The sequence below is a fragment of the Schistocerca piceifrons genome, chromosome 6, assembly GCF_021461385.2.
Source record: "Schistocerca piceifrons isolate TAMUIC-IGC-003096 chromosome 6, iqSchPice1.1, whole genome shotgun sequence".
NCBI lineage: Eukaryota > Metazoa > Arthropoda > Insecta > Orthoptera > Acrididae > Schistocerca > Schistocerca piceifrons.
The window spans coordinates 422008445-422033820 of record NC_060143.1 but is presented as its reverse complement, the minus strand read 5'-3'; the positions used below and the strand labels follow the sequence as shown (position 1 = coordinate 422033820).

Genomic DNA, 25376 nt, shown 5'->3' with positions numbered 1-25376 from the left:
CTTGGACACTCAGCAGGTTAGTCCAAAAACATTAATTGCATGTAACGATTCTAGTCCGGTAGACCCCGCACCCCCGACATGCTCACCACATTCAGTGTCATGAGTTTCAAACAGTGCTTCTAATGACAGTTGTGCACACGATACGACCACACCCACCATGCAGGCAGCCGCCCCACATGTTGATAAACATTCCCCCTCTCTCGTGCACCAGCCACGTGACTCAGCAGCCATCGCTGTTTCCTGCACAATGCCAACGCCTCTCTCGCCTGTGCCAGTTACCCGAGGCAAGGCTGACAACAGACAGTCGCTGCTTGTCCCGACCCACACAGTGCTGCGCTCACATAATAGCCATGTGACTTTTGTGCTGCCTTTTCCCTCTCACGCCAATGGTTACACCTCATCGCGGCCCACTGGTAAAAAAAACTTCATGTCAAGAAGTTGCTCAGTCTCGTGTGTAGTTCTCAGTTTCTTCTTGGAATGACACACAAGATAGTTACCACTGCTGGCCCTCCTATTAGGCCCAAGGTTAGACACTTCAACCCCATTAAGTTGCACACGGCCCAACAGCAAATTAACTAACTTTTGGAGGCAGGTATTCTGAAACCATCGGACAGCAACTGGTCTTCTCCGATTCACCTAATCACTAAACACGACGGTTCTTTCCGAATGTGTGGTGACTACAGATGCTTAAACACTAATACCATCATGGACAATTACCCAGTGCTGAACATAAGCGATTTCACTCGTGTGTTATTGGGCACCACAATCTTCAGTGTTATTGACTGTAAACGTGCCTATCACCAGATTCCCGTAGCACCGGAAAACACTCCAAAGACAACTATTAGCACGCCGCTCGATAGAACTTCATGCCGTTCAGTCTGAAAAACGTGGCACAAACATGGCAACGTTTCATCAACTCAATCTTACGACGGTTCAAGTTTTGCTTTGCATATCTGGATGACATACTCGTTTCCAGCAACTCGGCTGAGGAACACAAAACTCATTTATCCAAGGTCCTCCAGACCTTGAACTCCAATGGCATCATGGTTAACAAGGACAGATTCCAATTGCACCAGTCTTCTGTCACATTTTTGGGTTATATCATCTCCACAGATGGAATACAGCCTCCCATATGCCATGTGCAGGCCATCACATCACTGCCACCTCCGACTACTTCCAAAGAACTCCAACGTTTCTTGGGTACAATAAATTACTACCATCGGCATCTGTCTTCTGCCGCCAATGTGCAGGCCCCACTGACAGACTAGCTGTCGGGCAAACAGTTCCCTGGACTGAACCTATGCTGGAGGCCTTGAAGGCTCTAAAAACTTCCTTAGCTCATGCCATGACACTCTCGCCCATCCTGACCTGTCAGCCGAGTTGTTCGTCACTACGGACGCCAGCGCCATCATGGTGAGAGCCGTTCTACAGCAACACAAAGGCAACATGGCAATTCCCCTTCATATCTTCTCTAAAAAATTGTCTACAGCTCAGAAGAAATATTCTGCTTTTGATACGGAACTTCTGGTGGTCTATGAATCTGTCAAACACTTTTGCCCCAACGTCAAGGGCCGTTCTTTCTGTGGTGTCACCGCCAGACACCACACTTGCTAGGTGGTAGCCTTTAAATCGGCCGCGGTCCATTAGTATACGCCGGACCCGCGTGTCGCCACTGTCAGTGATTGCAGACCGAGCGCCACCACACGGCAGGTCTAGAGAGACTTACTAGCACTCGCCCCAGTTGTACAGCTGACTTTGCCAGAGATGGATCACTGACAACTACGCTCTCATTTGCCGAGACGATAGTTAGCATAGCCTTCAGCTACGTCATTTGCTACGACCTAGCAAGGCGCCATAGCATTGGATATTATTTTATATTGTGGTTATAACATGTACCGTCAAGAGAGATGTTCTACAATTATGGATTAAAGTTAAGTATTACAGCAACTGCGTCCGTTTTTCTAAGTTCTCATTTCCTTGTACTGTTCCAGACCTCACGCCAATCTGCGTGAGCTTAACGCGTGCCTTTTGGCTTCCTATCATTGTGACTTGGCTGTCTTGCCAAGTCACAACATTTTCTTCATCCTTACTGATCACAATCCACTAGCAGATGCTTTCTGCAACCCTCCCGAGGATCCACCCCGTCGACGTTTCCACCACTTTGATTTAGTCTCTCAATTCACAACAGACGTCTGCTACATCAGAGGCACAGAAAACATCCCCGCTGATTTTTTCTTGTGGATCAATACTATCTCGCACTTCATCGACTTATCCAACCTGGCCGCTCTCCAGGCCTCTGATGAGGAATTTCAAGCTCTCCTCACAGATCCTCAAACATCTCTCGTGTTTACCAAAGGCAAGTTCCCTACTATTTTGGATGAGGTGTGGTGTAATTCTTCTACCAGCACCCTGCATCCGTTGCTCCCACCCACATTGCCCCAACAAGGCATCAATGCCTTACATAACCATGCTCACCCTGGCGTCCGCACCACCACATGGCTCGTATCCAAGCATTTCCTTCGGAAAAATATTAAATGGGACTGTCAGACCTGGACACACAGTTTTATCTCCTGCCAACGCAACAAAATCAGCCACCACACCTCCCCTGCACTAGGCAAGTTCAACATTACGCAAGAAAGATTTCATCATGTACATATCGACCTTATCAGTCCACTACCACCACCGGAGGGTCACAGATATATTCTCTCCACAATTGACCACATGTCTTACAGGGTGGAAGCTGTTTTCCCTTACCCAACATCACCGCTGAAACCATAGCCAAGGGTTTCATCTCCTCAATGATTGTCAGGTTCAGTTGCCCGACCACCATCACCACCGATCAAGGTCGGCAGTTTGAGTCTGCCCTGTTCACCATTTTATGTAACATCTGCAACATAAAAAAAATTCATACAACAGTCTACCACCCACAAAACAATGGGTTAGTTGAACAGTGGCACCGCACCCTCAAAACTGCCCTCAAGTGCCATGACTGCCTCTGGTCTGAGGTGCTTCCATTGGTGTTACTCAGTCTCCATTCATTCTTAAACCAGACTTACAGGGAACCATCTCTGAACTCATTTTTGGGGAGAACCGAGTCCTACCAGTGGAACTTATCCTGCTTTAAGCACCTGAGGATTTTCCCCTCTCACCAGGTTTCATTAATCGCATGTGCATTCATTTCAAATATACACAGCTACATCCACCTAACAGCCATTCCCCACTGGACACTTACGTGCCAACCGCACTCAACACTTGCTCCCATGTTATGCTCAGGGATGATTCCATTAGACAACTCCTGCAATCACCCTATCTTGGCCTTTTAAAGTACTCCAGCAGGGTGAGACAACATTCGACATTATGGTTAAAGATCGTCCTCAAACTGTTTCATTACACAGGCTCAAACCTGCTTCCATGGACTCCGACACCTCTCTACCATCTCAGTCGGACCCTGCAGACAACTTTTCCACCATGGAGCCTGAAAATACTTGGTCCCATCCTATGGTGCTGTTTTCTCCAACCCATGATGCATCGTCGCCATTCGCAGGTTTTCCAGGCACATCGCCATCCACCCCATGTGCGGGTTTCGCCGCCACTTCTCAAACTGCGAAGACTCGCTCTCACACATTCAACCTGTGCTACAACATGCCACCGCACTGTGTGGACGATGTGTCTATCATCACCTTTGACAACTGTGGGCTCGTGCTCCTAACAGACACCGTGGCCTCGCCCTCCAATGGGCAGTTAAATGTCAGTGTAGCACATATCCTGTCCCTCCCCCATGAGTACGACCCGTCAGAAATTCACACATTCATCTCCTCGGATGGCTCTATATGCATTTTGGGTGGGTATGCCTGCACCAAGCCACAGGCCATTCCACATTCCTGCTCTTGGGCCAGCCGACTGACTACGAGGTCAACCTGCCGCCAATCACTCTGCCTCCACACACTGCCTCGACTGAGATGGAAATCCCGGTCATGCACCTGCCACCTTACATGACTACTACTGGTGCCAATGCCCACATGACCTCCACTCAAGCCTCACAGGTGGTACTTCGTACTGCGAGGGATGTGGTGTTGATAGGTCACATCAACCATGATTAACACCGTCTTTGGACTCTTATCGCTCTGCCAAGCCTCCATGTTATTTTTTAGTTCTGTTCTGTATATCAAGCTGTGTACAGGTTTATGACTAACTACAAAATGTATCTGTGTGGAATTTAATGGGGATAGTTATTGCATTTGACCAATAATCGTACCCCATTTCCATAATCTCTTGTGTAGCTCCTCAGATGGGAACTGCTTCTCTTCAAATTTATTTATTCTTACTGCCCATTTAGTCTTAAACTACATAATTAGTTTCATCCATTCTTGCTTCTTCATTGCTTTTCATACTTGTACTTTCACATCAAATCCTGTTTACTGTCTGTGTTATTTCCATTTACTGATGACTGGTTCCCTTTGACACCCCCCCCCCCCCCCCCCCCATCAACCCCTACTACAAAATGTTTCTCATACTGAATACAATCGTCTCAAAAATGAAATCGACAGGAATTGCAAAATGGCTAAGCAGGGATGGCTAGAGGACAAATGTAAGGATGTAGAGGCTTGTCTCAGTAGGGGTAAGATAGATACTGCCTACAGGAAAATTAGAGAGACCTTTGGAGAGAAGAGAACCACTTGTATGAATATCAAGAGCTCAGATGGCAACCCAGTTCTAAGCAAAGAAGGGAAGACACAAAGGTGGAAGGAGTATATAGAGGGTTTATACAAGGGCGATGCACTTGAGGACAATATTATGGAAATGGAAGAGGATGTAGATGAAGACGAAATGGGAGATAAGATACTGCGTGAAGAGTTTGACAGAGCACTGAAAGACCAGAGTCAAAACAAGGCCCCGGGAGTAGACAACATTCCATTAGAACTACTGATGGCCTTGGGAGAGCCAGTCATGACAAAACTCTACCATCTGGTGAGCAAGATGTATGAGACAGGCGAAATACCCTCAGACTTCAAGAAGTATATAATAATTCCAATCCCAAAGAAAGCAGGTGTTGACAGATGTGAAAATTACTGAACTATCATTTTAATAAGTCACAGCTGCAAAATACTAATGCGAATTCCTTACAGATGAATGGAAAAACTGGTAGAAGCGGACCTCGGGGAAGATCAGTTTGGATTCCGTAGAAATGTTGGAACACGTGAGGCAATACTGACCTTACGACTTATCTTAGAAGAAAGATTAAGAAAAGGCAAACCTACGTTTCTAGCATTTGTAGACTTAGAGAAAGCTTTTGACAATGTTAACTGGAATACTCTCTTTCAAATTCTGAAGGTGGCAGGGGTAAAATACAGGGAGCGAAAGGCTATTTACAATTTGTACAGAAACCAGATGGCAGTTATAAGAGTCGAGGGGCATGAAAGGGAAGCAGTGGTTGGGAAAGGAGTGAGACAGGGTTGTAGCCTCTCCCCGATGTTATTCAATCAGTATATTGAGCAAGCAGTAAAGGAAACAAAAGAAAAATTCGGAGTAGGTGTTAAAATTCATGGAGAAGAAGTAAAAACTTTGAGGTTCGCCGATGACATTGTAATTCTGTCAGAGACAGCAAAGGACTTGGAAGAGCAGTTGAACGGAATGGACAGTGTCTTGAAAGGAGGATATAAGATGAATATCAACAAAAGCAAAACGAGGATAATGGAATGTAGTCAAATTAAATCGGGTGATGCTGAGGGAATTAGATTAGGAAATGAAACACTTAAAGTAGTAAAGGAGTTTTGCTATTTAGGGAGTAAAATAACTGATGATGGTCGAAGTAGAGAGGATATAAAATGTAGACTGGCAATGGCAAGGAAAGCGTTTCTGAAGAAGAGAAATTTGTTAACATCGAGTATAGATTTAAGTGTCAGGAAGTTGTTTCTGAAAGTATTTGTATGGAGTGTAGCCATGTATGGAAGTGAAACATGGACGATAACTAGTTTGGACAAGAAGAGAATAGAAGCTTTCGAAATGTGGTGCTACAGAAGAATGCTGAAGATAAGGTGGGTAGATCACGTAACTAATGAGGAGGTATTGAATAGGATTGGGGAGAAGAGGAGTTTGTGGCACAACTTGACAAGAAGAAGGGATCGGTTGGTAGGACATGTTTTGAGGCATCAAGGGATCACAAATTTAGCATTGGAGAGCAGCGTGGAAGGTAAAAATCGTAGAGGGAGACCAAGAGATGAATACACTAAGCAGATTCAGAAGGATGTAGGTTGCAGTAAGTACTGGGAGATGAAGAAGCTTGCACAGGATAGAGTAGCATGGAGAGCTGCATCAAACCAGTCTCAGGACTGAAGACCACAACAACAACAACAACAACAACAACAACTGCTCTTCTTATTCTTCATTCTTATGGCAATCACTAGTTTTTCCCCCATACTCTATTGATTACAACAGCTAATTATTGTGCCTCTGAAAGTAATCTGAACTGTCATACATATCTGTAATGCAAAATCTGCACTCGGGCAGCAGTGCCAACTTCTTACAATTGTTTCTCACGAACAGTAAGATGTTTAAGCACTGACTTCAAGTAAGTAAAACGTTTCACAACAATCAGAATATGTTGAGAATTTTCCCAAAATAACTCCAAACTGACTGCTTTGAGTGTGCAGATAGTTGCTATTTTGCTTCCTGCTTTGACTTTCTTACTGCACTCTCACACCATTTTTCATCTACAGTGATTCCCATTTTTTTTTTTAATTTTTATTCAGAGTTAACTCTTTTGTGTTTGTTAAGGGAAGGATGCTTATAGCTTTGTTTTTTACAGTAGCAACATACAATTTTAAGATTTAGAGTATTTTAGTGATGAAAGAATTGTGTATATTAGGGGAGGTGGTTACTTTCATTACAAGCAGAAAACTATCATTAAAAATTAAATTTTTCATGCAGTTAAATTAGTGATGCCTATTCTTGTGTAACTTATCACAAATACCCAGTGCATTTAAGTTTTTTTAACCTCCAGCAGGCTCATGTTTTTTTATTGCATGCTTGTATTGATGTTAATTAGTTTATTGTTTTTAAGGGTAGATATAGTATCACTCAAAATTATATTAATACTATTGAAATAACAAATTTTATTATGCAATTTATACAAATGATTTATTATGGCACAGTGGAAAATCCAACAAATAATATTACATTTCTAGCCAAGAAATGTCTATACACTGTTGCTCACTTATAGTGGGAAAGAATGTTCCATTATTTATCTTAGCTATTAATTATACTTCATTTATAAAAGTTGATATACATCCCAAATGACATAGTTCTAAAACAATCTATATTTCACTGTCAGCATTGAAAATTGATATATTCACAGTGAATGACCACAGAAACTACATTATAACAGCTTAGAGACAGGCCATGTTCACTACTCAGTAATTTAAGACATGTCAAAATTCAAATCACTAGTCATTTGAGTCTGCAGGTGTAACTTGACACTGTTCACAGGCGTAACTAACACTCATATGCTCTCTGCAAACAGAACTATTACAAGAATCACACTTTATTGTTGTTTCATGAGGTCATACGCCAGGTTCTTCAGGAGAACTCTTCTCACAACCTTCTGATTTTGTCCATTTCAGTAAAAAATGATCTGGGCATTGACACCAGCAATGTCCATTAGAGTGAAAAAGATCACCAAAGGCCATCTTCTCATTATACGAACCACAGAATAGGTGCCGCATATCTGGTCAACTGTATTAATGCCACCCTTATTGGCATTGTAATCTAATTCAATCTTTGGCTTTTGAGAATCTTCTTCTACAGTATCTGAACCATGCACAGTTGACAACAACAAATCTACCTTGTTCTTCTTTGGTACATACAATACCCGTGTCAAATATTTTTTATATCCCAAGAGGGATGCACTAGGTATTCAATTTTTCTTAGGCAGGAATTCCAAGGGAATTTCTAATTTAGTCTTTCTTAGTGTCCCAACACGTGTAAGCCTTTTACCTAATAGGACATAGCCAAGAGGCAACTTGTCTACCAATTGTGCACAGTTACAGCCCTTCCGTAAAATCTGGATCTTCATTCAAGAGCCATTCGATTTCCTTGTTAGTTAAATGTTTTCTTGTCCTAAAATAAAAATTTGTATTGAAACAGGCCATAGGAATGTTGTGAGTAAAAGAACCACTATGTTCAATCATGTAAAAAAAATACTTACATGACCAGTCAAGCGGTGCACAGAGTGCGCCAGAAGTGACAGCATTACACTTTTCTCCGTTTAACAAATTCCTTAGCACTGACAATTACTGCACTGCACATAACCATCATCAGAACAATAATGAAGAAATATGTTGAGTTTCAAAGGCCTCCATTGTTGACACCATGTTGGATATGCCGATTATATATGGTGCGCCTGCTTTAGGGTAAACACTAATGTGGTGATTACTGAATCCTACCACTGTGTTTCTTAGTGTAAACCATATTTTTCTGGTATGACACAATTGAGAATCATAGTGTGACACTTTTTGGAGTAGGTTCTATAAGAAGTTTCTCTGTGCAGAGCAGTGTAGTGCTATATATTTATGACTTGGGGGACATAGGCTCTTTATTGCCTCACATATTATACAATTTACAGTCTTCCTGTTCTGGTACAGACAATATGTTGGCCGGAGCTTTCTATTAGCCATTGACAGCAACTGCATTGTGTAGGAAGCATCTACAAGGGAGACTAATAATGAATCAGTACACAATGCAAATGATGATTTTCATGGCCTGTCAATTCATTAAAATTCCCTTGGGTTTCTTGATGGCATGAATTTACTGTGTGTCTGTAACATTTTGGAATGGATACATGGCCTTCCCAGCTTCTGGTGAAGAAGAACATACAATAAAATTTTATTGTGTGAAAATATTAATTATATTTATCTATTTATCAATAATTTTTTTATTACTTTGTCTGTACTTCAAATACATTGTAACTTCCTGGACTGGAATGCAAATGATGGATAATGTTGCTGGTGATGAAAACAAAATTATGACTGCTTTTGCAGTAGGACACTGCTGTAATTTGCCTCACTTTGTCACGAAAGCGCAACACAGATCATGAATGTGTGTTTCGATAACTCACCTCATCCATATGGTAGAGAACTCAGGAAACGTGGAAACTACAGTGAAGTAACTAGAATTGGTGTGATACATTTCATGAGTTTTGTTTGATGTTTGGTTGATTGAATGACTGGAGAAGTGACTGACAGTGAAGTTGTCAGTCTCAGGGCAGAAACCAAGGGAGGAACTACACAAATAGTACAGTTCAATCAAGGGGAAGGGAAAATGGAAAAACAAAGAGGTAAAAGCAGTGTCGTGGCAGCAGAAAGAGTAAAGAGCGAAGAGCAGGAGCAGGAAGGGGGGGGGCGGTTAGGGAGGGGGGGCGGGGGGGGGGGGGGGGGGGGTGAGAGCAGGGTCACCACCCTACAGGTATTGGAACATCCACATCACGATCAAAATTTCCTGTCTACCATTATCATGTCACAACAAGGACAACACTACAGGAAGGCAACACAAGGAAAGAGGAAACAAAATAGTACAAAGGCTCAGACAAAATATAGGGAAAAGGGGGGTGGAGGGGTGCTTTGGGAGAACTGGCCTGTGTGGAGGCAAGGCCAAGGCCTCCATAACCGACACCAGCACTAACTGAGGGACTCCAATTCAAGAGGGAAATTCAGGAACTTAAGCCTTGTAGGGCAAACCACTTTCATAAAGAAAACTGAGGACAGATGTAACCATGTGAGGTTGTCCGCTATCACCTGGGAGAAGAAAAGTGGGAGGTCATATTTAGTGTGGAGTCCAAAAGGCAGGGGCAGTCCAGCAAAATACGGATTGCTGCAAATATAAGGGGGAGGGGGACTCATTGTGTATTAAAAAACCATTGGGCAACCTAGAATGGCACAGGATGGTAGGTTCCTGTTGGGAGAGGTGGAGGGAAAAAACACCCCATGGTGGGAGTCTCATTGATTACACAAAGTTTATTAGACAGGGGATAGCCCCCAAGAGTTGGTCCACAACTGAGCGAAAAGCGACTCGACATAAAGCCACTTCACTTGCCAGGAACCCAAAGTACATCAACCAAAAAAGCAGCAGTGCCAACATCAGCTGAAGGTGAGAAACACTGAGCAACAGCATGAAGGCCATTCATTGACTCTGTACATAAAAAAACTTGGGTGTGGGAGGGACATTCATTCAATGAGGCAGAGGGCCCAATAGATGGCCATCAGTTCTATGGTAAACATCCCACACATGGCAGGCAAGAGATCGTGTTCCATACCAACAGAAGATGTGAAGGCATATTCCACATGATAGACAGATTTAGAGCTATCGGTGCAAAAAAACAATAGTTCCCTGAAACTCCCATACAAACAGGTGAAACAAACAACAAAACACCATTGGAGTGGTGCGGGCTTTTGAGCACTGAAAGAGATCCATATGAACACAGGCCCAAGGACAAGGAAATAATCGGGGAGGGGGGGGGGGGGGGGGTCAGAAGAGAACATGGGGAAGAGGAAGAGGAGGAGGAGGAGGAGATATGGAATTCACAGCAGAGAGAAGCAAGGCAGTAAACCCACATGGGGGCAGGCAGCAGGCACGCGACATCCCAAAACCATGAAAAGAATAGGAAAGGAGGGATGAGCAGGGGAAAAGTGGATGGTTATGGCACAGAAAAACAGGTGTTGGGAATCAAAGGGGAAAGCGATCCTAGTGTCAATCAAAAGGCTATTGACAGGGCTAATGTGAAAGGCACTGGTGGCTGAATGGATATCATGATGATGAGCCAAGTCCACGAGGAGCAGTGTGGAAGGGCAGCTGATCCACAAACTGTACAACCATAGTCCAGATGAGACAGAACTAATGCCTGATGAAGGCAAACATGGATTGAATGATCCATACCCCAACAGTTGTGGATAAGGAAACGAAGGACATTAAGTTTACGAAAACAACCACCCTTCAGGTGATGGATACATGGCAAAAAAGTAAGCTTATTGCCGTGAAGAAGATCTAAGAAATCGAACTGGTGGACCATAGTTGGGTGTTGGGTGTTGAGGTAGAGCTCCAGATCAGGATGGACAGTAGTATGGTGACAAATAGGCCACTCGACTTAAGGGGAGAGAATCAAAAACTGTGCAAAAGCTTTTAAGTGGAAGTGCACCAGATGGCACACTGGAGGTGTAGTTCTGCAGAGGCCACTGAGTGGGACTAGCCCAAATGTGGAAGTCATTCACATACAAGGAAGGTGTGACCAACAGTCTAGCAGATGCCACAAGTCCACTGATAGTGATGAGAACAGGGACACTTAATATGTGGAACACCACTCTCCTGGGTCTGTGGAGAGCTGAGAACAGTGCCAACCTGAACGCTGAACAATTGGTGGGACAGGAACTGGCAAATAAAAATTGGGAGGGTCCTCAAAGACCTCACTCATGGAGTTTAAGGCGTATAAGATGCTGCCAAGCTGTGTCGTAGGCCTTACAAAGATCCAGGAAAACTGTGAGGAGATAGCAGTGCTGAGGAAAGGTCTGCTGAACTGTGGTTTCCAATCAAGGCAGATGAGCAGTTGGAGACCATCCCTCCTGAAAGCAGCACTGTTAAGGAGATATTAGCTCCTGGGATTCAAGGACACAATTGAGCTGACAAGCCACCATTGTTTTTAGTAACTCACAGGAGACCATGGTCAGGATGACTGGCCAATAACTGTCACAGGAAGATGGATCCTTATCTGGCTCAAGGGCAGGAACCACAATACTGTCTATCCACTGCAAGGAGAAAAAGCCTTTGAGCCAAACACTGTTAAACATCTGGAGGAGAAATTATAGTTGTGAAGAATAGAGGTGTTGAAGCAGTTTGTTATAGGTGGAACCAGCACACGGGGCTGAATCATGGGAAGAAGAGAGGGCCAGAAGCAGCTCTCATTCCATGAAAGGTTCATCATAGGATCTTGCCTGATAAGGGGTAAAATATAAGTGGGAAGATTCAGCTCATTGTTTCTGGAGGAAGAATGCAGCTGGACAGGAGGCTGACACCTATGCTGTCACAAAGTGGGTCATGATTAGTTCACAAGAACTAATGGATCTGGACAAAGGCCATCTGGAATCGCAAGGGTCAGAATGGAAGACTGCCATGGGAAACCTTGGAGGGTGCGGAGTGTAGCCAACACCTGTGACAAACGGACAGGAGAACGTAAAGAGGAGACAAAGCATTCCCAATACACTGACTTGCTCTGTACAAATGTGTAACCGGCTTTGACACAAAGATGTTTGAATAAGTATGGAGGTTTATGGGCTGAAGCCAATCACACTGATCACTATCCTTCACCAACAACAATGGAGTGACATCCATAAACAAGAGGTCAGACGCACATTACAAGGGAGCCACCACCAGGGCCACCTAGTGTGGGCGGGGGAGGGGGCATCTTGTCCTAGGGTTTATGTTCCCTCCTCTTTTTTTTTCATAGGCTGAGGAGGGCAGGGCATGGAGGGAGGGAGAGAAGACTACAGAAGGCTTCTGCGAGATCCAGAACTGGAAGATAATGGCAACCTTGGGGCATCCAGACTGTGTGTCCCCTGGACGAGTTGTGGTAGCTTGCCTCTGGCCTGTGAGATACTGGGGGAAGGGGTCCTGGGAGGAAGCCCCATCACCGACAGGTGCCAAAAAAAAGGGTGGCATTTCTGCAGTCTTGGAGGTGAAGTGGAACATGGAGGGAAGGGCATGGAGATCCCAGGGGAGGGGGAGGGGAGAGGGGGATGGCATTGGGACAAGGAGCAGCAACGAGGGAGAAAGAACATAACACAGGCAAAGCTAGATGTCATCAACAGAGGATGAAGATGATCATAATCAAAGGCTGGTAAGAAGTAATAGACACTGGGATGTAACCAAGATGGTCTCAAGCATGCTGGGCTGTAGACTGGGCAGAGAAGTTTACATCAATAGTAAACGCGACTGTATGTTACTGAGAAACTTCACTTCACCAAACTTATCTTTGATATTTTCCACAAAGAATAATGGTTTGTTGGTGGTGAAAGTGTCTGTCAGCCCTGGTGCAGACCAGGTAATGGGGAAAGTGTTTCACCCCAAGCTGGAGAGAGAGTCGCTCCTCCAAAAGTGTAGCCTGGAAGGGAAGGCCACAGGGCCATAAGAAGCAGTATTGGATGATCCATTACCAACCAAAGAGATGGCTGTAAAAGAACGGCCAGTTTTTTGGTGCTTGATATGTCTCAAATGCAAAGCATCCACCTTAATACCACCCACTCTGACCAGCGGCTCTTCTCAGGGGTGCGAAAGTGTGTGTAAGAGTGTATTTCTGACAAAGGCTTTGTTGGCCAAAAGCTTATTGTGTTATATGACAGTCTTGGTTGTGCCTATCTGTGACTCAGAAGTTTGCTATATGGTGAGTAGCAACTATCCTTTCCTATTCCACTGGAGAATGATGCACAGGGAGAACAATTGTTGGTAGCCTTCCACATCAGCTCAGACCTCTCTCTCTCTCTCTCTCTCTCTCTCTCTCTCTCTCTCTCTCTCTCTCTCTCTCTCTATTTTCCTAGTGTTTTTCCAAGATTATATATATATATATATATATATATATATATATATATATATATATATATATATATATATATATATATATTGTATGAGGAATTCAGGGCTATCACCAGCACTAAAAACTCCTGAAGTGTGCCAACTTAAGCCAGGATTAAAATGTGTTTTGCTATTAGCAAGTATAAATAAGTTAAGTAAAATTAATATTTAAATTTTTGTGTGTGTGTGTGTGTGTGTGTGTGTGTGTGTGTGTGTGTGTGTGTGTGTGTGCGCGCGTGCTTGGGTGTGTATTTTGTGCTAAATGACTGTGGAAACTATTTCAAACTGGATCTTCTTTTCATTCATGCAAAATCTTAGCTGGTTGAGTGAAGCAGTAACGGGTGAAGACTTCGACGTTTTTATATACTATATTATTCAAGATTCAAAACCAGTTTACAAAAGTTATGATAATCTGCCATAAGAAAACACTGTATTTCATAGTTTAAAGTACAGATTTTTACTTTTAAAACCTGGAGAATACTGGAAACCTATAACTTTATAAAAATACCCTCCAAATATTCAAGTTGCATAGTTTTATTTTACTGAGTAACATGGGTGAAGTTGTGATGAGTATATTACTAGTTCATTACAAACCTTTTTATAGGGAAGTATAAAGAAAAAACAATATTTACATAACTTTATACACTGTATGCTACATTTAGATCAATTTAAAAAAATATATAGTTAATAAATTTCTATTAACTAGGTCGTGATCTACATTGTAGGGGTAAAATTGAGTGAATTTGAATACATTTTGTAATAAATATTTACTTTCTGTCATTCCTTTGCCTTTTTTAAATGGTAGTACAGATGAATTGCCTTGAGCTCACATCATAGCAACTTCTCATGACACTAACTTTATACCAAGCTAAACACTAAACTAAACTCCATTATTTGTCAAAAAAGGTACTTTCTGCAAGGGTAGACTACACTTCCTGAGGACTTTTCCAATAAATCTCAGTCTGGCACCTGCCGTACCTGCAACTAGTTCTGTGTGTGATTATTCCACTGCAAATTACTCCATACTACTAGATGTTTAGTGGATGTGACTGCAGCCAATGATCATTCAGCTATCGTGTACTGGTACTTTAGACCCAGTGTGTTCATTCGTTTATGTTGAGCACCCCCTGATAATCAGTGCACCATGTCCCAATCCTCCATAGTTCTTCCTGTATTTTACCACAATTTTCTAGCATTGTGGCTTGATTCTATACAATAGCATCATCTGCATACAGTCTTATTGAGCTTCCAACTTTTCCATCAGGTAATTTTATTTATACATATCATGAACTGTAATAGCCTCAAAGTACACCCTTTGGGCTCCCAGAAACTACTTTTATGACTAAAGTCATCTCTTCATTTACAATGGCATGCTGTATTCCATTTGCCAGAAATTCTTCAGTCTAATCACAAAGCTGGTGTGATATTCCATAAACTTTTATTCTTCTCATTAGTTACATGTGTAAGTGTGTCAAATTTCTTTCAGAAGTCAAGGATCACAACCTGGAGAGCATCTTAAGTACTGCCATGTTCCTTAATTATGATCTGTAAAAGTTTTATTCATTTTGTCATTTGAAAGTGAGAGTTAACGTAGTAACTAATGTGTTACAGAATTGGCAGTACTATAGTTCAAATGTAGAACAATACACATAAAGGTGCAATGGAAAAAACTAAATTGTGTCCTACAGTGGTAATTGCGATTGGTGGCTGGCGAGGAACATATAGTTTTTACAGCTTCTGATTAAGGATATAATAAACTGAATCTTTCTTTCATCTTTCACTTTCTGATACTAAAGCCTATTTCTCTTCTGATCCCAGGTTTAATGTTTACATCCCTCAAAAATTTCAATGTGTTCTTGTTTCCTGTTAGTTTGTACCTTTTGTACAGAAACTGAATTGTGTTTATTAGCAGTATTTCTGTTATTCCTATTTTTTCAGAAATTGTTAGTAAACATATTACAGAATTACATTAGATCTCTAGAATGGTATTACATTCATTCATAAGCATCCCAACACTCATCTCACCTCTATTCTGAAACATTCTCTAATCTTTTATGGTGTCAACTGTAATGAAAAAATATTTCTCCACTTACAGAATCATATATCTGTTGTAGAGCTTCCAAGTTCACAACTGATGTATCAAAATTGTATATTGCTGGAAAAAATAATATAATCAGAAACACTAATTTATGCATGCTATTACAGACTATACATTAATTAAATTTAAATATAGTTACCATTTTCTATTTCTGAAAATTCTACATGGAGGCTAGATGAAAGAATGCCAACATTCTGTGATCGTTTGCTGTCAAGTAGTTTTGCTGCTTGTTGCTTTGTAGGCTTTTCTTCTTTCTTCTTCACTGGTTTCCGTTCAGTCACTTGTCGAGAGAACAGATTTGCAAATTCATCAATGTCTTCTATTTTAGCTTCTTCCAGATCTTCCCACAGAGCCGTCTGCTGCTTACTATATGAAAAATAACTGTTTGCAGGCTGAAAAAGCAACTTTGTGCTACATGAAAATACTATAAATAAATAAAATGAAGTTATGTTTGTAACCATCACTGTCAATAAGTAAAGTTTAATATTACAGTTGTAACTGTAAGCTTCCCTATGCATTGCATGTGATAGGTTGAGGATATTCCTTATATTAATTTGACATTAAAAGAAACAAATACATAACTTACACACTTTCTGTCGCTGGCACAACAATTCGAGTCCAGTACAAAGGTTTCATAGGTACTGTTGGGTTCACAGGCTTTTTCCTCAACACTGTGAATGCAGAATCAAATTACACAGAAAACCCAATTACAGTATGAATTATTGGTACATAAAAACCATCTAACCAATAAAATGTTCATTAAATGTTATATTTCACAGAGAGAGGCTGTTTAAGTACTCAAAGATATGGAAGTTTCACTAAAAATTCAAAGTATAAATGGAGTACACTACCATTTTATGATTGAATGTTGTATGAATGGAATTACAGACATCTGTAGTGTAGATTCAGCAAACAATGTAGCAGGTCTTTAATGAAATCTTTGAGCACAGATCAAGTTGTAAAATTTTAAGAAATGTTTAATATAATTTGATTGTGATGTAAATGTAAGTAGGCACACTGGAATGTGAATATATTTATATTGAGAGTATCAGTTATATGAAATGTTCTCAATTATGAGAGTATGTATGTTTAAGGGACAACAGCCAGTACGTTTTGTGTCACATGCATGTTCGCTGTAAAGACTGATGTACACTGTATACCACATTGTTAATAATCTTAACAATAATCATAACCCTTACCAGTATCTGTACAGAGCGTTTGATTATAGGCCTCACCTAATGTCTTTCAATTTCTCATGTAATTATGGGTAAGTCATTCATGTAGCAAAGAAAATAGATTGGGTCTAGAATTGAACCTTATGGTACCCCCTATGAAATAGTTCTCCACTTCAAGGAACACTTTGCTTGATGTTATAACAACCTTTTTCTTTCTCTCTGCTAAATATGACTTGCACCTCTGTAAAGCACTACCCATAATTTCATTTTTTTCATTTTTTTATAATAGTAAGAAAACTACCTTCTTCAGCTGTGGGCCCAAAATCTGTATCCATTAGGACAATGGCAAGTAAAAATGCATCTAAATGGAAGGGAATAAAACTTTCTAACTACAGGTTCTTCCGAGATTCGTAGAAAGTCTACACATCTAAAGACCTTCATCTTCGTTTCCTCTGCCCTGTAGAGCCACAGATACTACTATTTCCAAGACCAGTTATAATCCTATTTGTAATATAGACTGTTCAACCCTGTTTTTGTCCATAAATTTGTCAAGCTTTGATTAAACAGGTCAAATATTCTCCAAGTTTGATAAAAACATTAAATAGTGCCATACACAGTCAAATATCTGACAACCTGTTTGATCAAGATGGGGTGCTTTAGAAAGAGATATGAACTTTGGCTAATGGATGCCACATGCTATTTAATGTTAAATGCACATTTCAGCAGACACTTTGTACTTGTGACTTATATCACAACCAGACACTGAATTATTATTATTATTATTTATTTCGTTTCTCAGACGTTATGCTTGGTTAAAAATGGAAAGTGACGCGGACCTTGATCAAGCGTGACTTCCTTTTAACTGTACGGTATATGTTATATTGCATTTAGGAACTTTCGGGTAATTGAACATGTATCAATGATTACAGATTTTTGTAGTTGTATATATACGTTTGGACGTAGCTGTATTGCGTTGATATACTGGTGGATATTGTGTGGTATGACTCCTGTAGTTGATAGTATAATTGGTATAATGTCAACTTTATCCTGATGCCACATGTCCTTGACTTCCTCAGCCAGTTGGATGTATTTTTCAATTTTTTCTCCTGTTTTCTTCTATATATTTGTTGTATTGGGTATGTATATTTCGATTAGTTGTGTTAATTTCTTCTTTTTATTGGTGAGTATGATGTCAGGTTTGTTATGTGGTGTTGTTTTATCTGTTATAATGGTTCTGTTCCAGTATAATTTGTATTCATCATTCTCCAGTACATTTTGTGATGCATACTTGTATGTGGGAACGTGTTGTTTTATTAGTTTATGTTGTATGGCAAGTTGTTGATGTATTATTTTTGCTACATTGTCATGTCTTCTGGGGTATTCTGTGTTTGCTAGTATTGTACATCCACTTGTGATGTGATCTACTGTTCCTATTTGTTGTTTGCAAAGTCTGCATTTATCTTTTGTGGTATTGGGATCTTTAATAATATGCTTTCTGTAATAGCTTGTGTTTATTGTTTGATCCTGTATTGCAATCATGAATCCTTCCGTCTCACTTTATATATTGCCTTTTCTTAGCCATGTGTTGGATGCATCTTGATCGATGTGTGGCTGTGTTAGATGATACGGGTGCTTGCCATGTAGTGTTTTCTTTTACCAATTTACTTTCTTTGTATCTGTTGATGTTATATGATCTAAAGGGTTGTAGAAGTGGTTATGAAATTGCAATGGTGTAGCCGATGTATTTATATGAGTGATTGCTTTGTGTATTTTGCTAGTTTCTGCTCGTTCTATAAAGAATTTTCTTAAATTGTCTACCTGCCCATAATGTAGGTTTTTTTATGTCGATAAATCCCCTCCTTCCTTCCTTTCTTTCTGTTGCTGAATGTATGTGATGTATTCTATATTTGTGGCATTGTGATCGTGAAAGTGTATTGAGTGCTTCTAGGTCTGTGTTACTCCATTCCACTACTCCAAATGAGTAGGTCAATGTTGGTATAGCATAAGTATTTATAGCTTTTGTCTTGTTTCTTGCTGTCAATTCTGTTTTCAGTATTACTACTACTACTAATACTACTACTACTATTGTGGTGGTTGTTTTTGGGCTGTGGAGGCACTCAATGGCAAGGTTATCAGTGCCTTTACAAATATTAAAAGAAACAAATATGGGTAACACAGTTGATCCACACTATCATTTCATATCACACCCCAACAGAAGCAAAATGACAGAGGTGGTAAAGCAATAGTGTAGGGATATGTGACTGGCTGACCATTTACAGAAAAAAAAAAAAAAGGTTGAGCTAGTCATCCTTTTAACACGTCAAGAACATTTCCCTAAAATTTTTGGAAACCAGTTGGACAGATTGCAAAACCTTGGAATTATAACAACATTCATTACAATGTCACTTTAGAGAGCAGATCTGCTGGCAAACTTGCAACTGAGCTCTGGTCTGAAATAAAACACTATCTAGTAAAATGTGGTACACAGTGATCTATACACCATGAGCACCACATCATTAGAGCGTCCTCTCACCAGAGCAAGAAGCCATGCATCGGAGGACTCCGGCCTATGCAAAGATGAGTAAGGAGGACCTCATCCCGTCTTGGTGATACACCACAGCTGCATAGTGGGCTTCACTAGACATAGCTTATAGCCTGTCACTTCCAGCTGCTTGTGTTCCCATCAACACATAACTCTGTGCCTCAACAGTGAGGTGATAGCATGCAGGGGGATGGCTCACTGAAATAACAGAGGATCACAACATGCCTCCTTGGCTGCTATGTCTGCCCTTTCATTCCCTGCAATAAACATATGACCTGGTACCCAGCAGAAAGATACCTACTACCCCAGCCATTTTAGTTGGAGGAAGGTATCCTGGATATTCTGGGTGAATTTATCTCCTGATACAAGCACTGTAGAGTGTGAACAGAGAATCTGAACACAAAAAAATTAGCAGTCTAAGCACATCTCATCTGCTCTGCCCACAAGATCACATATAATTCTGTGTCAAAGACAGTACATTCTTGATGCAGTCGGACCTTGAGGACACAATCACGGGGTGGGGGAGGGGGGGGGGGGAGGAAGAGCAACTAAAGGAGACCTCCCCATTTTGACCCATCCATAAGGACAGCTGTAAAATCATGATGTTCTACTAAAATGGTGGAAACTGAAGTATTAAAAACATATGCAGGACTGGGGTCTCTCCTGTACAGCACTAAATCCAAAATCTCTGTTGATCCATTGTAGAGGCAGGGAAGTGGCTGGGCAAATATTTAACAAGAAAAATCACCAAACAGCTATGCAATTTGAGAGGTTATTTTATTTGATTTTCACAACCAGTTTTGGGAAATCAATATGCCACCTTCAAGCCCCTGCATACATACCATAGCTGAGTTTACACACAGTCAAGAATAACAACAATAAAAATAATAACAAAAGATCTTAAAACTGACAAAATGCAAGTAGCAGCTTTGAGACAAGTACTTGTGTACATACAGCACAACAAAGTAAAATAAGTAGACATACTGGTTAGCACTGAAACTATTTTAACATGACAGAGTTATAATAGAACATGAAAAACATAAGATCAAAAATAGACAATATACAATCAGAAGCTCAACTGAACAAAGTTAGTCTCATTTTCTGTAGTAAAAAAACCATCATAATTCTTACAGATGAGAAAAACCCTAGTTCATATGAATCCTTATCCTCATTCAAAATAAAACAATGTGATATAATCTATGAAGTACATAATGGGGAACATATCTATTGCCTAAGTATTGTAACTACTGATGATATACCAAAATTATTAGTCATAACATCAAAAATGCAACCAGCAACAAACCCGACTGAAGACAACATATTAAGTGAATAATGGTGTGCAAAGAATGTGCAAGGAACACTCACAATACACCTCGAGGGATTGTGTTACGTATCATATCTATATTAACTAAGGGGAGCCCTCCAAAATCTCAGATGACAATGTTTTACTATTTTTGTGGTCTTCATACACTTACCTCACTTTTAGCTTGGTCCATTCCCAAATTACCTACCGTGATACAACTTGCCATGTGTCAGTTCCTATTTGGATGGGTTTGACATTTTATAGATATTGTGATTAGTGAGATAACTTACATTCCCAGGGAAATAGTATTACAATGTTAGCTGAGATTTTGAAGGACTCCTCTTTGCTAATACGGATTTGAGGTCCTTGTTTGTTCCACTCTTGTATTTGCCCATTTATTAAGTGATATAAGGGACATACCATTTTACTTTGATTTGGTGTATGATGTATGCTCTCAAGGTATTTTATGAGTATTCCTCATGTGTTCTTTGCATACCATTATTCGCTTAATACATTGTCTGCCATTGGACTTGTGTCTGGTCACATTTTTCATGTTGTGACAACTAACTGTGGTGATAAAACTTAAGCAATAAATATGCATGCCTCCAAGTACTTAGATTATATCACTTTGTTTTTCTTTGAATGAGAATAGGGCTTTGTTGAAAAGGGTTTTTCTCAGCCATAAGAATTATGTAGGTTTTTATTTTTAAAAAATTAGACAAGCTTTCTTTGGTTGAGCTTCTGATTGTATATTGTCTATTTTTGGTCTTTTTTAAATGTTTGGCATGTTTTGTTATAACTCTGTGGTGTTTAAATAGTTGCAGTGCTAACCAGTATGTCTACTTATTTTACTCTGTTCTGCTGAATGTACACAGGTATTTGTATTAATGCTGAAACTTGGATTCTGTAGGTTTAAGAGCTTTTATTATTACACTTCACTATAATTACATAGACATTCTGGGCATATTAACCAATCAAATTCTTGTCAGGTCTTCAGCCACATCAAACTGTCAGCCGCACATAATACTTCTATGGTCCACCAAGCCACCATCATTAGTTGAGAAAAGCTAAGCCACTCTCACTAATAACTTATTCACACCATGAATGACAAACCTTTACATGCAGTGAAAATATGAAGGTGCATTCACTAAGGTAAAATGCGCAAGCATATAATCATTGCTGCTGCTCCCTAACACAAGAACAGTTGCAGCACGTCCAGTCACGAATAGCTGGCCAATTCAGATGCTGTTTCTTCATATCTAATAAAACAGGATTCCAAGTTTTACTTAGTGGGTATCTATTATCACAGTTAATGATATTATCTGTTAATTTGATTTCAACAGATTCTTTTAAAATACAATCCCAGTAATTCAAGGCATTTGCAACCACTTGCGTCTCATTGTATACCATCCTATGTCCCTCTGTAAGACAGTGCTCAGCTACCACAGATTTTGTCAGGGTGTAATAATTGCATATGGTGGTGGTGATCCACGCATGTGTCATTGACAGTACAAATAGTTTGGCTAACGTATATTTTACCACATTCTTATGATATTTTGTAAATGCTAGACTTCCTCAAACCTAAATCATCCTTAACAGAGCCAAGAAGGGCTCTAATCTTAGCTTCCAGACAAAATACACCTCTGATTTTGTGTTTCTTCAAAACCCTACCTCTCTCGGCAGAAACATTCCCAAAGTCACAGGACTATAAGTGTCTTCAGCTGGTTCAGCTAGGGGTCCAAACTCAAAAGCATGCCAAATCTGTCTGTCCATATAGCCGTTATGATTAAACACATCCTTAAGATGTTGCAACCCTTGTGGTAAATTCTCAAATCCGAGATAGCATATGCTCTTTTGACCAAGGTCTGTAGGACTACTGTATGTTGAAACAATGGATGACAGCTGGTAGCATGTGAATACCTAACAGCAGGGGGGCGCAGAAAGCTATGCGCAGAAAGCAACGTATTTTCTCAGTTGTGCGCATGACGTCACGGTGGAAGCAGCTGTGCCAAACAGTACACAGTTCGAATTGTGTGCGATTGTTTTTCTTGTGTTGCTTTGTGTTTGAAGGAGTATTTTGATTGAGTTCTTTCTTCTGAGGTACTCAGTCAACAGCGGAAACATTCGGAATTCGGGAGTGTTAATGGTTTTTGCTGTAATTGATATTTGATTCGGAACTGAAATAGTTGGCGATAGTGGACAGCGGGATGAACATTGTGTTTGCCATCTCTATAGTTTATGGTTCATCCTGTGAAATTCTTATTGGATAATCTACAAGTGAGTGAGAAAATTAATTTTTACAATGCAAGGCTGTGCTGTTATGGGCTGTTCTTCCTACAACCGGAGCACAAAGGGAACTGACGTAATGTATCACAGTTTCCCGCGTAATGAAACTGCAAAAACTATGGTTGTCGAAATGTTGTAGGAAAGACAGCGTAAATATTGCGCATGCACGAATATGTTCTCGCCATTTCGCAGAAACAGATTACTTAAGGGATTTACAGTCTGAATCGCTTAATTTGCCCGAAAACGAATGCTCAAGCCAGATGCAGTTCCTTCATGCAATTTGCCGTGCAGTAGTGCAACTGTCAATGTGTCACCCGCAACAGAAACAGAACCAAATGGTATAAGGAATGAGAACAACATAAGAGATCTCTGGAAACTCTGGAAAAGCTGTCACCAAATAAGAAACATCATAATAAGAGCACATGTACAGATGACAGTTTTTTTTTCAGACACAGATAAAGTTACTTTGATGAATACTATAGCGGCTTTAGAAAGAAGGAATGCTGTTCTTACAAACAAGTGTGTACAGCTTCGAGCTCTTAAGTAAATTCATTTCAATGTGTTTCAATGAATAGTTTCAAGTGTGTGTCAGTGTGGTTGTGATCTGATATTTTACCGATGTGTGAGGCATAAGCTGCGAAAGAATATAACTCATCAGTTTTAACTGTAATATTTTAGCAGCAGAAAAGCAGTTTAGACATCTCAATTCTGGTTTAAACAAAATCTTCTGCCAAAAACTTGACGTCAACGTGCATGCCGTGTCGTCTGCTTGTGAGCACTTGCTTCCACGCTGACGTCACTAGGCCAGCCAATGGCAGAGCAGAGCGCTTACTGCCCAACCTTATTATTTAGTAACCTTGACCTAACAGTTGTGTTGGTTTCCTATAAACTGTGTGTCCTAGAGTTTTGTCATCTTTTTATGAACCAGTGTATCAAAGAGGGTAACCACCCCTCCTTTTTCAATTGCCATCGTGTATTTGATATTAGGCTGAAGATCATTGAAATGGTCCAGTAACCTCAAACAAAAATAGGCCTAAAAAAATTCAGGCCCATATCCTCAAAGTCCTCCATAAAAAGATTTGCAGCTATGGAGATAAAAGACTCCCGATAGCCACATCGTCTATCTGTTCAAAATATTTGTCCCTGAATAAAAAATAGGTGGACATCAGTACGTGATGGCAGAGCTTTCCCATTTTCATATCTAGCTTTTTATTATTTAAAATCAATGACTGTTCAAGAGGGACCCTAGTAAAAAGAGACACCACATCTAAACTTACAAATAAATCAGAAGGACCAAGATGAAGCAACTTTCAATGCTGAATAAAATCCATGGAACTGGAAATAACATGTTCATATTTAGCCACACGAGGGCTTAGGGCCAACACTAAACATGTGTAAGTCAGCACATCTAAATTACTAACAATCAGGCATAATGGGATCCCAACTTTATAGACTTTTGGCAGTCCATATAATATAGGATGGGGGCTCTGTCTGTAATATACAATAGACTGATCCTTAAGTAAATTACACATCTTATTCACATAATCAGGCTTGTAGATCAAAACAGTAGCATTGCCTTTGTCTGTAAAATTAATAATTCAGGGCCCTCTCTAATAGACCAAATAGCTGCCCATTCAGCTGAGCAAATGCTACTCTGTGGAGGCCAAGCCTGATGCAAAACGTGAGAAACCTTCTGTCTGACCACTGTGGCCCATTCTTTCAGAATACATGACACTGTTTGGCCAACAGAAGAAATGAATTCCATGGTGAGAACAGTAGTATGCATGGGTGCAAAGTTTAAACCTTTTTCCAGTACTGAAACTGTGACATCATCTAGTTCCTTACTTGTAAGATTTATCACAGTCCACCAACAAGTATCATTTCATGATATCAAGGGTTAAAAATGCTATACAATGAGATAAAAGTGGTTGCAAATGCTTCACATCACTGAGATTGTGTTTTAAAAGAACCTGTTGACATCAGACTAACAGATAGCATCATTAACGATGATAATGGTTACCCACTAAGTAAAACTTGGAATCCTGTTTTATTAGATAGGAAGAAACAACATTGTCTGAATCAGATGGCTATGAGTAATAATCTTTAATGATATATCATTTTTGACAGTAATCACCACTGGAGGCACCACAATTCTTCTTGTGATTTTTTTTTTTTTTTTTGGGGGGGGGGGGGGGCAGCAGCAACGATTATGTGCCGGCGCACTTTACCTTAGCACATGTGCCTTCATTTTTTCACTGCATATGAAGGTTCTGTCATTTATGGTTTGAATGAGATCAGCAAGAGAGGCTTAGCTTCTCTCACCTCATGAGAGTGGCCTGGTGGACTGTGGAAATATTGTTGCAG

At 40.4% G+C, this 25376-nt stretch overlaps 1 protein-coding gene across 1 annotated transcript in view; it reads right to left on the bottom strand.

The window, feature by feature from the left end:
- The window catches only part of LOC124803359 (formin-2-like), a 237603-nt gene that overhangs the window by 98636 nt on the left and 113591 nt on the right, over nucleotides 1–25376 (bottom strand). The window contains exons 8-10 of the mRNA XM_047264544.1: nucleotides 16295–16377; nucleotides 15846–16065; nucleotides 15702–15763 (exon numbers count right to left, since the gene is read on the bottom strand). Of these exons, the coding sequence (XP_047120500.1) occupies nucleotides 15702–15763; nucleotides 15846–16065; nucleotides 16295–16377 (365 nt within the window). The remainder of the gene's footprint in view (nucleotides 1–15701; nucleotides 15764–15845; nucleotides 16066–16294; nucleotides 16378–25376) is intronic.